This window comes from Poecilia formosa, unplaced genomic scaffold (genome assembly GCF_000485575.1).
Source record: "Poecilia formosa unplaced genomic scaffold, Poecilia_formosa-5.1.2 Scaffold86, whole genome shotgun sequence".
NCBI lineage: Eukaryota > Metazoa > Chordata > Actinopteri > Cyprinodontiformes > Poeciliidae > Poecilia > Poecilia formosa.
Window position 1 is genome coordinate 275,128 of NW_006800025.1, and position 17,202 is coordinate 292,329.

Genomic DNA, 17,202 nt, shown 5'->3' on the forward strand with positions numbered 1-17,202 from the left:
AATTTCAATGGAGTTGGAAAATATGTAAAAATAATTTTTAATTCAATTTATTGATACTTTTATAATTATTTATATGACTACTTATACTTAATTGTCATAATATATAATTTTAGTATTTCTTTAATTGTTTTAAACTATTATAATGTACTGAGTTCTGCTCAGGGACAAGGAATTTTACAGGCATCATCCACCGACTACAATGTTTAAAATAAAAAAAATATTCAGAAAACACCAGGAAAATATACATTGTTGTGCTCACATGACCCAGGTTAGTTTAGTCAGATATTTGAAAAAAATATATATATTTTGTGTATATTTTATTCAAATTTTGTGCTTTATCCATAGGACCTGTTTTGTCCCTATTCTCAAGAATCACTGCCCTGTATTTTTTGTGTTCTTACTCCCTTCCTTGTGACTTTCTTGTATCTTTCCTTCTTTATGTTCTTCATTTTTTGTCCAACATAAACATGGTAAAAGCAAAGACCATAAGGTGATTTTACCAAGTACACACTTAAAATTTAGGCTTCTAATTTGTTAAATTACATGTACCATTTTTCTTCCGTGCAATGAGGCACTGCCACAGAAAATCCTATTAAAATGCATTGCTCTTTAGTTCTTAGCACAAGAAATGCAAAAGTTGTGTATACTTTAGCAAGGTATTGCTTAGGTTTAGTACCTTTAACAATTTACTAAGAAATAAGTGAAATAATTAATTTACAGTCATCTGTAAGTGCTACTCTGCTCTAATTGTTTACTTTTGTTTGGACCATGTATGCATAACAACATCTATTATGCATTAGTCCACGCCTAATGACCACTGGAGGTGGGCACCGGATCCCCTGTTGCCCTTCCTCTGCAAGGTTGGATGGATGAGTAAAACTGTTTATGATTAAAAGAATTAGAAAGGACAACTTGCCGCAGATCTATTTTGGATGGTTGTTATACAACACAGTAATAAAGTAGAAGGTGAAAAAAACATTGCAATTTTCACTTGCACAGGTGAAAGAGGCTATGGAAATCAAAAATAATTTTTTATTTACATATTTATCAGAGTGCAGCACCGTGATCATCCAGCTAAAGAATATAAGAATCTGCCTCTCACATGGGCCATCACAATATAGGCACATCATATATACATTCGTGAAGCTACTTTCTTTGGATTACAGCTGAGTTTAAGCAGTCAGTGAATGAGGTATTCATGTTTTCTCACAATATGCAATATGTATTGAATCTTGAGGTCAACAGTATAGTTTTAGAAAAGATTGTTAGACATTTTAACCTATTGCCAAATCAGCTATTGTTTAAACAACTCCCTAAAAGAACAGAAGCTAATATATATATATATATATATATATATAATAAACAGAATTAAGATTTTCTAAAAATATTTTTTTAACTTTGCATAGGAATGTTAATTAGCAATTCCTAATTATTTTTTTTTATTTCCCTGTGGTTAATATATGACATAACAAAAAGGTTTATTTCTATTAGCTTCTGTTCAAAATGGTAAGAGAACATTCCATAAAATTGACAGATGTTCAAACATTTGGTGACAAAAATAGCAACAAGTACACAATTATTTGCCTAAACTTGGTCATATTCGTGGTAAAATTTAGATCAAAGTAAACAGCTACAAATAAACAAAGGCTACCTACACAACGAGAAGACAATTCAGGCGGTAAAAATAAATCTCAATTGTATTACAGAACTGCATCTAAGCCGGGTATCCTGGCATTAACTGGTCTAAAGCAATAATATAATTAAAGAATTCTGTATTTACCTTCACCTGTACACAAAGCCTCAAACATTACAGCTTTTGACGGTAGTATCCGTTTTAACTTTTGTGAAATGTAACAAAATTACAACTTAAATCTGTTCATTTAACCTTTAACCACCTCATGAAAAGTAAAACATATATTTAAAAAAGTGTATTTCTATAAATGTAAAAAGCAGCACAGAAACAAAATAATCATGATGAGGTGTAACGCTGGGTAGGTTCATTTACAAAAAAACAAAAACAAAGAAACAAACAAAAAACACATTCAAAGCAAGCATACGCTAATGACCAGCAAATTAAATTTAGTCATTTTCACTCTCATTCATGGCCAAGGCACGCAGAAAGGGAAAGTCATCCCAAACAATAGCTGGGCCTTCCTCTCCTTCGGGGATATCATCGTCACATGGCCCAAAGAAACACTGCTCTTTCGACATCCTATCATTTGCAACATTCTGGTAGCATTTTGGAGTGAAAGACTCCTCAGTTTCCAAGAGGGGTTGTGTAGATTCAGAGCGCAGGTAGACATGAGGCTCATCAGGCACTGGGTCGTTGCAAGAGGACAACAGTACAGTCGCATAAGGAACAGACTCGCTGTTTGAGCCAGAGTATGTAGGAATAAACGGTGAGCCACAAATCGACTCGCCAAGATCGCTGGTGTCTTCTGAGCTGTTCAACCAGATATCATCCTCTTCTTTGCTAAGTTTGGTTGGAAGGTCCAGGAAGCTGAGATGGGACAAGCATATTGGATTTGGCTCCTCGTTGTCCCAGGATGGATGGGTGAACTGCAGAGGCAAACAATGAATGTATATGAGAAAGGGACAACACTGACAGCTAAAACTGGAAATATACACTGGATTATTTATCGATTTATGTTTTTATCACTACTGTTTTTTTGCTACATAATCTAATCTTACAGTTAGACTTGCATGGATCCTTTGATGTCCATATATTCCAAATAAAGATTTAACAAATAGATTTAATTTGTAGGAAAAACGAATATAAGTCCAAAATGCTTGTAATCCTATAACACTTTAGAATTGTGGTAGTTCATGTCACACGTATGTATTCATTGTTATCACATTAAGTTAACATCTGTGACAGCTGCTAATGTTCATTACCTGTGTTGATTCTGATGACCATTTTTTAATGCTGCTGTTAGCCGGATCTGGAACTACTGGCCACATGTAACCATTCAGCCTTAAGGTCAAACAAACAAAGCATGTAAAAAATATAACACAGTGAAGTGAAAAAGTGTTTTCCTCTTTATGCAATTCTTTTGCTTGTCTTTTTCACTATAGTTAATTGTTTCAAATCATTAAACAAGTTTCAATATAATACAGATTACCTGTGGAAAACAAAATATTTTCACTAATTAAAGGGGAAAAAAAAGATACCTAAATCAACATAATCCTATTTTGAAAAAGTACTGTCCTCCTTTCATGAATCATGATTTAACTGATCAGTCACTGTCATACCTGTAGACTGAAAAGATATTCCAGGAGAGGTTGACCTACCAAACCCTTCCAATTGCACACAATCAAAGAATTATCCAGGATTTCACAAAAGAACCCAGAAAAAGGTCAAAACCACTGCAGGCCTCTTTTGCTTAAAGTAAGGTCAGGATTCACGATTCAACAACGGCACATAAGAATTGGCAAACAAAGCATGTAAGGTGAAAACCACAGCTGACCAAAAATAACCAATCACTTATTAGGTATAGTCTTCTCAAACCCATTGTAAGACATGGAGGTCAGAATCTGCTGGAGGTTTCTTCCTGTTAAAGGGGAATTTTCCTTTCCACCATCTCTACTTGCATGCTCAGTGTGAGAGATTCCTCCAAAGTCAATTACAGAATGCAAGCGACAGTCCATTGCTCCTAAATACTCATCCACAAAGCTAAATACTGCAGGCCAGTAGCCTGATGTAACCTGCTGGGTCTTTGATCACTAGGATCGTCTATGAATCTGTCTGTAGGATTTGATTGAATTTACTTTTTTTGTAAAGTGCCTTGAGACGACATATTTTGAATTCATCCTATAGAAATAAACTGAATTCAATTGAATTTCATTATAACCCAGTAAATAAATGATATTAACATATTTAAACTTGTGCTGTGAACGAAAACATATGCACGTGGGAAAAATGGAAAAAATCTGTAAGTAAGTAAAAATCTATTCACAGCACTGCATCATAGATCTCTAGAGTATATGTTTTTTGGTGGGCTTACTTTTTCTGTTTGGAGAAGCAGGTCCAGATGGTGGAAATGATCAGCAATGCCAGTCCAACTCCAAATGCAGTTACAGTGATCACAACAGTCAAAGCATCTTGGAAAAGGAAATCATGTTGCAATATGAAATCTAATAGATAAATCCATATTCTGCTCATTGACTCTCTAAATGGTAAATTAGAATATGGTACCAACCAAAGGAGTTCATTTTAACATAAATTGTTGATCCGTTCAGGCTCCCACCAAATGTGCTAACCATCATGAAAGCTTCATATGTAGATGGAGTGTTGAGGTGCTTCAGGATCACTTTTCTGTCTTCTGCATTGGCTCTCTCAACTGGAAAAATGTCCCAAGGTTAAAAAAACTTCATTTTACATTCAGAACAATTCAAACCTTTTAACCTACCTTGAACAGATCCGTTCTCTTCCCAGTAGAAGACTTGGTAGCTCTTAATAAATCCATTCCTTTGCTGCAAAGGGATTTCATCCCATGAAACCTCTATATCTGACCACCAGGTCTTTTTAATTTGAATTTTAGGAACCACTGATGGAGCTTCAAAAAGAAAGATGCAGTTTACATTAGAGTGCATCTGGATTTGAATGAGGAAATTGATCATTGTCTTTCCACAAGAGGGCAACGTTCCATAAGAAATGATCTGTTCCCTGAGAGCTCACACCGTCACTGTAATCTGAATAATGTGAAAGGCTTTCTACTTGTTTAAAGTTGAGGCAACTTGACTCTTACACCTCTGCATGCTCTTTGTGTGATCCCCCGTTTGTCTTTGGTGACTTACCCTTTTGTCTCAAGTAGGCATTAACAGTCTGAGGAGGCCCCATCCCATCCTTAAACCGGGGATATACAGAGATTCCATAGGGCTTGTAAGGCTCAAAGCTGCCTATGGATGAGTGTAGAGGGCAGAGTGGATCAGTGTCACAAGCTAATTACAGTGTTTACAGGTAGGTTCAGGAAAGGAGAAAATAAGACTCTTGCTCAAAAGTGACTATTTGAGTTCATGTCGTGAGAGATGAAAGTGCAATTGCAACATGGCTTATGGAAAGATGTTCAGCAAATTCTTATTGACATACCGTTTATGATGAGACTAGACAGGTTTTTATTCACAATCTCAAAACGAATGTGGCTGAGGTCTAGATTTAGTAAAGGTTTCCATTCCACCACGTAATCAGTGAGACCTAAAGTCACCTCAGCTCTCCACTGGACCAGAAACGATCTGTCATCATGAGGAACAGCTGTGACATCCATGATTGCCGTGTGAGCTGAAGACATGAAAACATCTCAGGTTTACAAAAAAAATGATGTACCATGACACTCTATATACATTGTCTTGCAAAATTATTCATTTTGTCACATTGTAACCACAAACGAGAAAGGAGTGCATATGTTTTAATCGGACACAGCAAGAGTCTCAGTTGCAACCCAGTCTGCAGAATCATTTAAAGTCATTGAGGATGTGATTACACTCTGATGTTATTAACCTGGTGGGAATTTCAGTATTTTCTTTAGCCCTCAGTTCCCCTTTAGTACTGTTATTTAACAGAGACCAGCTTCCTTGTCCTTGCTGAAGAAAGGCATTCTTGCAGCATTACGTTGCCACCCTCATGTTTCATAATGGGGATTCAGATATCCTCCAAAAATACATTCTAGTTTGTGGTTGTAATGCGACAAAATGTGGAAAAGCTTGAGGAATATGACTCTTGCAGCATCCAGTATATTTTATTTAAATGATATGAGTTACCTTTAGGCTGGTAAATCCTGATTTCAGTGAGGGGAGATTCCCCCACACTATTCACAGCGCTCAGATACACTTTCCTTACTCTCCTAGAAACTTGAAAAGTGCACCATTTCTCATTTGTAGAGCACATTCTCTCTCTCTTGTCACGACGATTTGGTTTTAAGACAACGTATGTCAAATTTTGGCCATTTGCACGGAACTGTTTTGATGGCTGAAACAATAAAAATGGGAGACTTTATACAACCCTGTAGAGGTTTTGAAGAAAATACTCATTTTTGACAGGCATCAAGAAATCATATAGGTACCTTCCAGAACAACTGTATGTCTAGGTTTTTGCTTGTGTGATTCTTTGATACCTTCATCCACGAGTCTAAACGTCCAGTTGGAGCTGAAAAGGAAGAGACAGCTGTCAGTGTGGCAACTTGTCAAAACTCTGAACTTCCACTCTAACTCTGTAGAAAATAAAACTTCTCCCTACAAGACAGGTCTATGGATTCACTGTCTGCATATGCGACAAAACTCAATACTTCAATTCAGCATGTGCCGCAGAGCGAAGCAGTGAGAGATGCACAACATGACATTTGCATACACCGAACAGATGAGGAAAAAATGGAGAGAAAAGGCATCAGATTGGAAAATGTTAAGAGTGGCTGGTTGTGTCATTCTGAATTGATCCGAGCCCTACCGGTCTCCAAGGTGACTCCGGATTTGCTGCTGCTCCACTCGCTCCAGGGGCCCCGCATGTAGTATCTGACTCTAATTTGAGCCAAATATCGAGTTCCATGAAGGAGACGACAGCATTCCGTGACCGCTTTGGATGGCCTCACTTGGCTTACAAGAATCTGAGACAAAAGATCATACGGGCATGACATCAAATACACTGTAAGTTTTAGGTGGGCTTCCAGCAACAAGATCAAGTCTGACGCAACACAAATTCATGGTGGTGCTTTTATTTCAACAGTTTTAACTGAACTCACTGGTGGGCCACTCATTTGGTCGCTGTCAGCAGTCCAAAGTCGGACTTCGAGGCTTAGTTGGTTGTGAGAAAACCAACTCTGCTGCTGGGACATTCTCCACTTCAGCTTGAGGCAACCTAACCTTTTAGGCTCCACACCAAGCGTTTCAATACTGGGTTGGTCAAACTTAGCTGACAGAAAAACAAAGATTAGATTTTTAGTGGGGTTTTTTTTTGTCGTTTTTTTCTACATGAAGCACGGTTTAAATGAAAAACCAAGAGTTTGTGCATCATTATGATTAATGCTGTGATAAGAATTTAGCTTGTATAAAAATAGAAGCTGACCTTTAAAAACAACCCAGAGCAACACTACTGCTAAATTTATTTCTTTAATCCTCACTGAATTCCCAAGCCATCTGGATGACAGAAATGATCTTGTTTGGTACAAAACAAAGACAATGTTACAAGAATATGAGAAATAATACTGCTGCTGGAAACTTTAAAACATTCAGTACATTTTATTTAAATGACATGAACAACATTTGTTTTATATGTTGATATGTGAGCTAGTTCTGTTATGTTTTTATTTTTCCCATTTAGATTTGTGCTTATCCTAATCACCGTTTACCAGGGGTTTTTATTTTCATTTTATTATTCTCAGTTGATATTTACCTGCCTGTACAGGATCAAAAACTAGGGGTGCTGAAGTTGCCACTCCAAGGTCATTCTCTGCCTTTACGTAGATCTTGATGTCATTGAACAGAACAAATTCATTACGAGGAATCGAATAGTGATGGACGTCTGGTGGCAATTTGTACGTATAGTTCTCATTTATGTCTCTGAAATAAAATACAAAGTGAGAAAATAAATGTTGGTTCAACCAGAAGTACTTACAGAATTCGATGAATCAAAGATCCTTGACATCAAACTTGACTCCTTGAACTTTATTCCTCCATTGAAAATAATTCAACATATTTATAGTTTCAGGCAGAAATGTACCTTATTTCAGTGTGCAGGGAGTACTTTGTAGGGAGGTGGGTGTCCCGCTGCCCAGGCTCCCATTCACAGTTCAAGGAACTAGGGGAGCTGAACTTTGTCTGACAGGTCAGGTTTCGTGGCTCTTCTGGTGGGTCTAATGATAAAAAAAAAAAAAAAAAGTATTAATTCCAGGGTTATGACAATCAGTTGACTACTCCCGTTTTGAAATCAATGTTACAGTTTGGTTATTGATGGTAAGTTTATCAAGTTATGTTTTATATTTAAAGGATGATCAATTTCACTGTATGTCAGGGTCTGTGTTTTTCTGTTTTTAGTCTTTTTTGTTTTTTCGTTTGATTTTCATTTTTTTCCTGGAGCACTTGCCATTTCCCATGGCATCCACCAGATGCCGCCAGTTTTTCTGAGCCCCTGGGAAGCTGCGAGGGCGACCCCGTACGCACACCTGCAGCTCGTTTTGATGGCGTGGACTAAGGATATAAGCAGCGGCTGAACGACTTCTCATCGCTTGAGTGTTTGCTTACCTTGGTGATCCTGTTGCTTCTTCGTGTTCCCGTGTGTGCCGTCTGCCCCGGGTTTAGTTTTTTTAATTTGTAATTTTTAAACACAATAAGAACATCTCAAACATTGGCCTTGCTTCAATATAAAACTCAAAAGTGACATCCAGAGCCGAGCTCAATGGACTGTCCACATGACTACCAACCAGTCTAACTTCAAACATCAGCGCTCTGCGCCATTACTGAAAGGAAAGACCACTCCCACATGGTGGTCATATTGCAACATTTACACTATGTATATGTATTTAAATGACACTGCACACGCATAGTATCACACAACTTCGATTAACTGCACCATTTACAACACCACAATGCCTACAGTCGCCTTACATGTCCTCTGGACCAGCTCCATCATCGGTGGATGATGAGGCTGGAGCCTCATCATCCACCGATGGCCTTGCCATTGAAGCAAGGCCAATGTTTGAGATGTTCGTATTACAGAGGACATGTAAGGCTCCAGCCTCATCATCCACCGAGCCACCTTCCTCTTGTGTGTCCTCTTCACCGAATTCACTGTAATCACTTCGATCATCCCCGTCTTCATCGTATCTGTCCCCAAGTCTCACCCTCGCTCGGCGGTGTCCATCCATACGGGCGAGTGCTGTTGCCACGCTGGGATGTTTTGCCACCGCAGCTTGTATTCTGGCATAAACCAAGAGTTCTTCCTCGGTGAACTCATCAAATAAATGTTCGTTGTACTCGCTCAGAGATTTTATATACTCCGAGATGATTCGATCCACAAACTCCCGATTCCTCTGGTCTGGGACAATCCCGCGGTAGTTTGTGAGAGGTTTGTCTCCCAGCGCCAGAAGGAGTGAGTGCGCAATCCAGGTAATGGAACTGAACAACGTCGCACGCACAACGCCCAGGTCGTTTCGGAACCCGTAGTATATGCGCCCATCTATTGCCCTGAGTGCACGGAGGACGATTTTCCATTCTACGGGGTATAGACATGCCACCACTGGCCATGGGAACTTGGGGTGGGCATGGATTGCCCGAGCCACCAAGTCCAGAGATGTCACTCCGGATCCAGCCGCCTGCGCCAACAGAATTCTCAGGCGGATTGCAGCCTGAGGGACTTGCCTCAGCCATCGTGCTAGCACCACATGGGCATTTGTGTCATTGATATAACGCCCGAAGTTTTGGTACGTGAGCGCTATGTCTTCGTACCTAAACATCTGTGTCACGACCGGCATCAATGGCCTCAGCTCATTGATAATTCTGTCAGCCTTTTGTCTGCTGAGATTGCCGTGCATAGCAAAGGCCACCAGAAGGATAAACACCCCGTAGAGGCATCTCTCCCTCTTGCGGCACTAAAACTGAATCCGGGGCAGACGGCACACACGGGAACACGAAGAGGCAACAGGATCACCAAGGTAAGCAAACACTCAGGCGATGAGAAGTCGTTCAGCCGCTGCTTATATCCTCAGCCCACGCCCTCCAAACGAGCTGCAGGGGTGCGTACGCCCTCGCAGCTTCCCAGGGGCTCAGAAAAACTGGCGGCATCTGATGGATGCCATGGGAAATGGCAAGTGCTCCAGGAAAAAATGAAAATCAAACCAAAAAACAAAAAAGACTAAAAACAGAAAAACACAGACCCTGGCAGTCTATCCCATTCTTGTTCTTGTCTATCCTATTTCAAATGATACAGAAAATGAAAGTATGCCCTCTGAATGTTTGTATTTCAGGCATGAATTTAAATTTGTGTAAACTAAAATTCAACATTCTTTTATGTGTAGAACATTACTTCTGGTGCCTTCCAAATGTTTTCATAGACACCTGAATGCTTCAGATGTGACGTGGAAACCACAAACTTCAATGTATTTTATATTGATTTTGTGTAAAAGACAAACATAAAGCAGCACAAAGCTGTGAAGTGGACAGAAATGTGTAATTGTTTTCAGTTTTTTTGCAGTACAGTGTACATAAGAGTCAACACTTTGCAGACACTCAGCTGTAAACAGCTGTAAGTGTCTTTGGTTGAGTTTGTCAGCTTTGCAAAGAAACTCAAGTGCTTGGCAATTCTCTTTCTAAATAGCTTAGTTGTACTGGTTGAAAATGTGTGAACATTAAGTTTTAAGACTTTCTCTCAAATTTATTTACATCCCTACTTACAGTGTATGAAAAGAGGTGTAAAGCAGGACTCTGCAGAGTTTCCTTGCAGAATCTGTTTATAGAAGTTCCTTTCTGAAAATGCTATAAAATTTTTCTTACATCCAGCTCGGATCTCGACTCCGGTGACAACTTGAGAACAATTCTGGATGCAGCAGACAAGTAGTGCCTCGGTGCGATTGAAGCTCGGTACAACAATCCTGGAAACCCTGTTGCTCTCATTGGCTGCAAGGCTGTTGAGAATAAGCTCACTGCCAAGACGCCACTCGATATGAACAGCTTGTCCAATAACTAGAGGGCAGTCTTCTCTGATGACACAGGTGGCTGTGACAGGTGATCCCAGAGGCACCACCGAACTTGATGTGTGGATCCTTGCACATGGTTGGATGTCACCCTCTTGAGAAAATGAAATAAATAAAAACATGTTTGAAGATTAGAAGGCAGAAAACATTTTTTATTTCCTCGTCTCTCTAATATCAAACATTGCATTTTATGGGAAAGTGCCTCAAAAATAAGATGTTTGAAATTGTCTTTCTAACTGGTGGTTAGGTGTTTACATTTCAATTTCTGATTTTCAAAAACAACACTCACGACTTCCTGCTCCGTTTGCAGAGTCTACCAGCACGGCAATCACCAACGTCCATGTGTATGTCATCATGACATAACCTGTCGAGCAGACACGTTGAAAGGCATCAACTAAAAATTGCAAGCTTTGCATGCCATATCGCAACATGCCATTTCTTTCCAAGTGATGCAGTAAAAGAAGAATTACGGCGATAACATGTTTTGGTTAAAAATGAATCGCAGGCATGGTGTTTTGTATGTTTCACTGGGTTTCGCAGTATGCCCAGTGTTTTTGTGTAAACAGCTTGCATTCATTGCCTTTGAAATCTAGAAAATCAAAAGCTTTTTTTCTGCAAGAAGCAGCAGAATAATAATAGCTCACAGAATTTTTTAGGAGTAATCCAACCATCAGCTCACACTGTAGGTTTTCCATAGGATTTCAGTTTGGGGTCTAAAATGGCAATGGAAGAAGGTCTGTTGAACCATAGACACCAAATTGGCCCATTTTCTATTTATCAGTGATATCCACTCAATTTAGATCCTTCTGGTATTTCAGAGTTCATAATATAATTTACTCTAAAAGGGGTTCAATGGCCTTGTGAGACAAACAGCCCCACAGTTCTACACATTACCTGAAAGTCCAGTTTACGGTGTGTGAAAACCTTGTGCATTTCTGCTTTATTGCTTTAGTTTTATGTATTTATACTAAAAACTGGAGGTTATTTGAGGTTTTCACATCAGGGAGAGCCATAATGATTTTCTGCACCACATGTACGGTGACACGTAAAACAAAAGTCTAAGGTCTGATGTTTTTTAGTGAGATGTGTTCACTTCAAGCTGGTTTAAAACACTCAAAGCTGAATATGACAAGGACAAATTTATAGCAGTGATCAAAGTTTTGTGAGAAAATCCTGCAGTCTGGCTGCTTCTACCAGTGACTGATAATTATTGCCCTCCTTTGCCCAGCCATAAGTGCTTCCACAGCTGTCTGCCAGTCTTTATTTTCTCTACCTCATTTTAAAGCCTGACAGATTTAGTTTGTAATAAGAGCGTAAACACCCCATAGTTGGTGCCCCATCATCATTAAACCAGTATCTTTTTGAGAGGATATAGCTGCAGCAACAAATCATACAGTTTGAGCTTATCTGCAATCATACCGTCTTAGATTAAAATGCTTGAAACATCAATAATGCAGAAAATTTAACATTTACATCATTGTGAATAAAATGATATAACATAACGTGTGTTCTTCTAGTAACTGCCACTTGTTACAGGCAGCTATCCTTGTTTGGTGTTTTTTTTTTACATAATAATGATAAGTGTGGACCTGAGTTCATCGTCATTATTATAAAAAAATCTATCTTAATAAAAACTTAACAGTGGATCAACAAACTAAATCTGTTACAACATAGGTGAGGGAGAACATTGATCTCGAAATACTCACCATTACACAAGCAAAGATGTTCAGATGTGAAGAAAATCTGATTACCAACTCACAAAGCACCAACAGAAAAATCCTGCCTTTACAGCATTGTTGTGTTTCTGTGTGTGAAAACAGAAACAAAAAAATTAAAGGTGTGAAAAGAATAATTCCAAAAAGGAAAAGAGATTTTTTTTTTTCCATATTTAACACAGCTGTGGTTATCAATTCAAGACATGCAGTACATGTTGCATGTAAAATGGTTTTATTTTATTTTATTTTTTTAAATTATTCAACATATACAGATGCATATCAACATATGATGTCATAACATAACGTGTGTTTTTCTAGTAACTGCCACTTGTTACTTAGTCATTAGTAACAATGACTAAGTTATTGTTACTAACTTAGTCATTGTTAGTAACAATGACTGACAATTGTTACTAACAATGACTAACAGAAACAGATACAGATTTGTATCTGTTTCTGGGTAGTGACTAAGGTTCTGTCTTAGCAAAAACAGTGAGAATCTACAGGCGCTTATTTTGCAATTCTGTTTTTTCCATTCTTGTTCATGACATCTTGGGGTCCATCAGGCCTATGTTCATCTTGGGTATATGTTGTACCTACTTGACAAACAATAAAGTCATTTCCTTTAGGAAATGACTTTAGGTCATTTCCTAAAGTCATTTAGGAAAGTCTGCTCTAAAAAAGTCTTTTAGAGCAGACTTTTTTAAGTCTGCTCTAAAAAAAATGTTATGAGACTCCAAAAAATAATATCTACCATCTGTTGGTGCAAAATCATTTTTGCTTGCCCAAGGTTCAAGTGAACTAGTCAAAAATAACCCATTTGTTAGAGGTGCAATATCAAGTCTACATAAAGTAGTGATAATTTAAAAAATATTTTTTTCATGAGATTTGAGCCTTTTCATGATCACCACAAGTTATGAAAATACTTTACCACAAAGATAAATTAAACAAATGGCTCAAAATATGGAATATGATTAACAATATTAACAAATTATTTGCAATAAATATCAGTGTCCTGTTGTGTTCTAGAACACTTATTTTTATCTGGTGAGAAAAAGTAGAAGAATGTAGTGTCTTAGCATAAGCCACAATCGAAAAGAGAACCAAAAAAGGGAAAAACATGCAAATATATTTCCTGGGGGATTTATGGAGCACACTGCTGAACTCATGTTAACTCCAGAGAAGTTAACAATAAAACAATTTGAGGTTAGTTTGATTGTGGGAACATTTAAAGAAACATACATGATGCAAAGTACAACTTCATGGATGAGTATGTTGGGACACTACAGTCCATTATGCACAAAATGGCTTGTTTTCAGCAGTGGTGCTCAACTCCAGTCTTCAAGATTGTCCTGCTGGTTTTTTATTCGTTTGTTCTAGAATGACCTTTTAGCGTTGGTTAAATTACCTTCTAGTCATCTCATCAAGTTCTGCAGAGGCTCCATCTTTTGATTCAAGGTGAGTTTAATGAGGGAATCGTGTAACACATGAAGGACACTGGTCCTTGAGGATTGGAGCAAAAATATGCAAACAGACATAAACAAAGCAAAATAAAACTGGTACCATCACGGCTGATGTAATGTGTGTAAAAGTAAATGTCAAGATCCTTGTGAGTTGAAAAGTTGACATTTTGTTAATTAGAGCTATAATCGTAGTTATCTGCCAAATACTTGAGTGTGTTGACTTAATTTATCTGCATGACCAATTTAATGCTTTCAAGGCAGAAAGTTAGGATAATATTTTTATAATACGTAGTAACCAATAATTGATCCAATGCTAATAGCAGAGACAAACGTTCTCACGTCAGGGGTGTCTCATGACTCTTTGTGATTTCACCATCAGACGTTTGAGACAGACATTATGACATACTTGTGTGAGAAATCCATACCAATATGTGAGACCACAGCAGTAAACAAGTTCCTAAGTGTGCCGCTTCCAATTAGCTGAGACTGGGTTGTGGGGAAACATGTCTAAGAGTTAAACCCAGAACTCCTTTTTCTCAGAGACATTCTCTAAATAATTCATCTGTTTCCAGGTGAAGGGATACAAAGCAAGTGAATTGCTTTTAAAGGCACAGAATTGAGCTCGTTTCCTCCCTAGGGGCTGATCTCCATCGGGATGCCTTTTGTCCAGACCAGGACACTGTTTGTGGAGTTCATGGTGTAGTTTTGAAGAGCTGTGTTCATCTCTCCCTCTTAGCCTTGGGGGTCGGTCTGAAGCAGAGGAGTTCAAATGTTTGATCGGATGGAGAGGCAGCTGGACAGACCAAGAGGGACATTGTCTGCAGTAATGTGGGCGCTGCTCCAGCCTATAGTGATCTAGTGATCTGTCAATATTTCACCCTTCACCTATGGTCTTGAACCATGAATCATGACCAACAGAATGAGATCCTGAATACTAGGATCATCCAGTGAGAGCTTGAAGAGCCGCTTGTCGTCTGATTTAAAAGGAGTCATCTGATCGGGATGCCTCCCAGATATTTCCCTTTGGAAACACCCGAGCAGACCCAGAATATGCTGGAGTACCTATTTGTCCCTTCTGGTCTGGAAACACCTTGGAATGAGCTGAGCTAAAAGATGTTGATTTATTTAAAGGCATTTGGGCTAAAAAAAAAAAAACTTTACATAAACATGGTTTGTTTATGTAAAAGTTGCAGAAATGTGACTCATAATTTAAGTCATTTGCAGCTATCATTCAAACTGAGATTTCTCCTCTTTGTCCATAACTGAATATTTGATGTTTGTTTTGCAATGAGAGCGAAATGGAATTTCTCCCATTTTTCTTATCAGCTCTTTGCAAAAAGGCCTCCACTTTCCCTTCTTGCCTTTTTAAAAATTCCTGCTCTCCACTAATGGATAATTGCCTGCAGTTATAACAAAAGACAAGCGAGAAAAAGACAGAAAAAGAAATAGTCAGAGACGGACAGAGTATTAAACCTTGAGTGTATTCTGTCAAACAAACAAACATGAGTTGCTCCTGATTCGAAAATGCAAATACACGTTTGGCATTTTCCTTTTGTTTCACAGAGACATGGTGCAATGTGTAAAGAAATGTTGTCCTCTTGTCTCTGTACATTTCCTTTCCTGTTGCTTTCAGGGGTTAGTTACACAACGCCCACTCACAGGATTTGGCAATATCCTTCACTCTAGTAGTTCCTCTTTTGTGGACTTATTTCTCACGACAGGTTTGGTTTGTTGAATAGAGAATTTATTTTTAAAATGTTGTCTCTATATCCGAACAATGATGAGTTAAAACACAGTTTAGTTGAATTCAATCTAAGATTTTGCATCAGCATTCTCTAAAGTCCCACATTCCTAGAAAAGAAACAATCAGTTTCACATCCTCTTTTTTTAATGAAAGAAGAAGAAGAATGTGCTTTCCATACCACAACACTCAACTACGTATCCCATTGCTTTGAATCGAGAATTTTACGGTTTTCACAAAGATAAACAAACTGACCAAACTGTCAAAAACAATTGTTAAAATAAAACATTTCTTGATGTTTCTTGTACCTGCTTTACAGTCACAAAAGTATTAAAGGTGCTTTTGTGATCTTTAATGTACAAAAGCACTTGGACACAATTTTTGTGTCCAGACTGGACACAAAAATTTGAGCAACCTCAAAATGAAATTAAAAATGTCTTTTCAGCGTTACCGCTTGTACTTGAGTCACTTAAAACACAAGTTTTGTGAAGTTTTCATTTTCAATCTGGCACAAGGATCATAATGAAAGGAGCAGCAAATTGCTTGATGCGAAGATAAAGGAGAGCCATCAGAGAGGCTTGCCACTCACCACACAGCAGCTGCAGCCGACCGAGAAAGACAAGAGGCTCTCATCAACCCTGATAGCACCAGATGAAATAGTGTGACTCAAAGCGGCTCAGATTGGAGGACGTATGTGTGTGTAAGCCAAGCTGCAGAGGCAGCAACACTAACATCCTTGTTTTGAATTTGATTTGTGAAACTTCACTATTTTCCAGGAAGAAACGAATGACTGATGGGGCCCTATTCTGGGAAGGAAAAGTGGGGTGTTTAAATTACCAGCATAGTTTCAAAAGAAAGGAGATAGCTGGTTCTGAAAAAAATAAATAAATACAAATATGGAAGAAAGGACATTTTGCAGATGGCTTTTGAATATTTTCCATTTTTGCACCATGTACTGCGATTGCCAAAAAATAGCACAACCTAAAAATTATCCATCAACTTATGTCCAATAAATCTCCTTGGTGTTTTATTGATCACTACAGGTTTTTTTTTAAAATTTTTTTAACAAGACGCTGATATGAAATGCATGAAATTCTCTGCAGCTGCTAGTGGTGGTACTTTTAGCAGTTCTCATAAGAAACTACAATATCTCAACTATTTGCAAACTAAGTATGAAGTCAATTAGCTTGACGAGCTAACAAAGATGCTGGTAAGTACGTGTCTTAAACATTAAAGAGACATGGAGGTGGTACATTACATTGGGTGTCTGAAAGATTTATTCACACACAAATTGCCAAAAGAAATTGTTATTGAAGCTGGAGACCTTTCTCTCTACCTCTTGATTCCAAAGAGCCTTTCTGTTCATTTTCCAACATGGCATTTTGTCAATTTTGCTTCAAAAATGACATATAAATACAATAAATCAGATTTCTTTGTTGTTATTGTCTTGTTACAAAAAGTGTACTTATGTTGTGTTGGCAATATGGTAGTACTTAGCGTAGTACCTTTCACAAAAAGCATATTAATCATTATTCTACCTTGTGAGTCCAGGAAGTGTTTTTTTTTTCCTGAAAGGATGAGATCGTTCTGCATCAAGAAGACCCCCAATG

At 38.2% G+C, this 17,202-nt stretch overlaps 1 protein-coding gene across 1 annotated transcript; it reads right to left on the bottom strand.

Moving 5' to 3' along the window:
• Window positions 1-1,002: 1,002 nt before the first annotated feature.
• On the bottom strand, window positions 1,003-16,325 carry csf3r (colony stimulating factor 3 receptor). Its single transcript, XM_007557239.2, has 17 exons — window positions 16,182-16,325; window positions 12,383-12,480; window positions 10,966-11,040; window positions 10,477-10,770; window positions 7,709-7,841; window positions 7,382-7,548; window positions 6,732-6,901; window positions 6,440-6,596; window positions 6,060-6,142; window positions 5,758-5,965; window positions 5,090-5,278; window positions 4,798-4,899; window positions 4,410-4,556; window positions 4,200-4,340; window positions 4,005-4,101; window positions 2,896-2,974; window positions 1,003-2,559 (listed from the first exon to the last, which is right to left on the bottom strand). The coding sequence occupies exons 3-17, from the start codon at window positions 11,030-11,032 to the stop codon at window positions 2,080-2,082; spliced, it is 2,514 nt and encodes an 837-aa protein (XP_007557301.1). The 5' UTR covers window positions 11,033-11,040; window positions 12,383-12,480; window positions 16,182-16,325; the 3' UTR covers window positions 1,003-2,079.
• Between the last annotated feature and the right edge of the window lie 877 nt (window positions 16,326-17,202).

Bases quoted from the DNA above. Each gene is read 5' to 3' on its own strand.
- csf3r (XM_007557239.2), bottom strand. From the start codon at position 11,032: ATGATGACATACACATGGACGTTGGTGATTGCCGTGCTGGTAGACTCT. The intron at 7,549-7,708 runs GTACATTTCTGC...ATTTTATTTCAG, and splicing joins TCCCTGCACACTGAAATAAG to AGACATAAATGAGAACTATA. The intron at 4,900-5,089 runs GTATGTCAATAA...ACTCATCCATAG, and splicing joins GTCTAGTCTCATCATAAACG to GCAGCTTTGAGCCTTACAAG.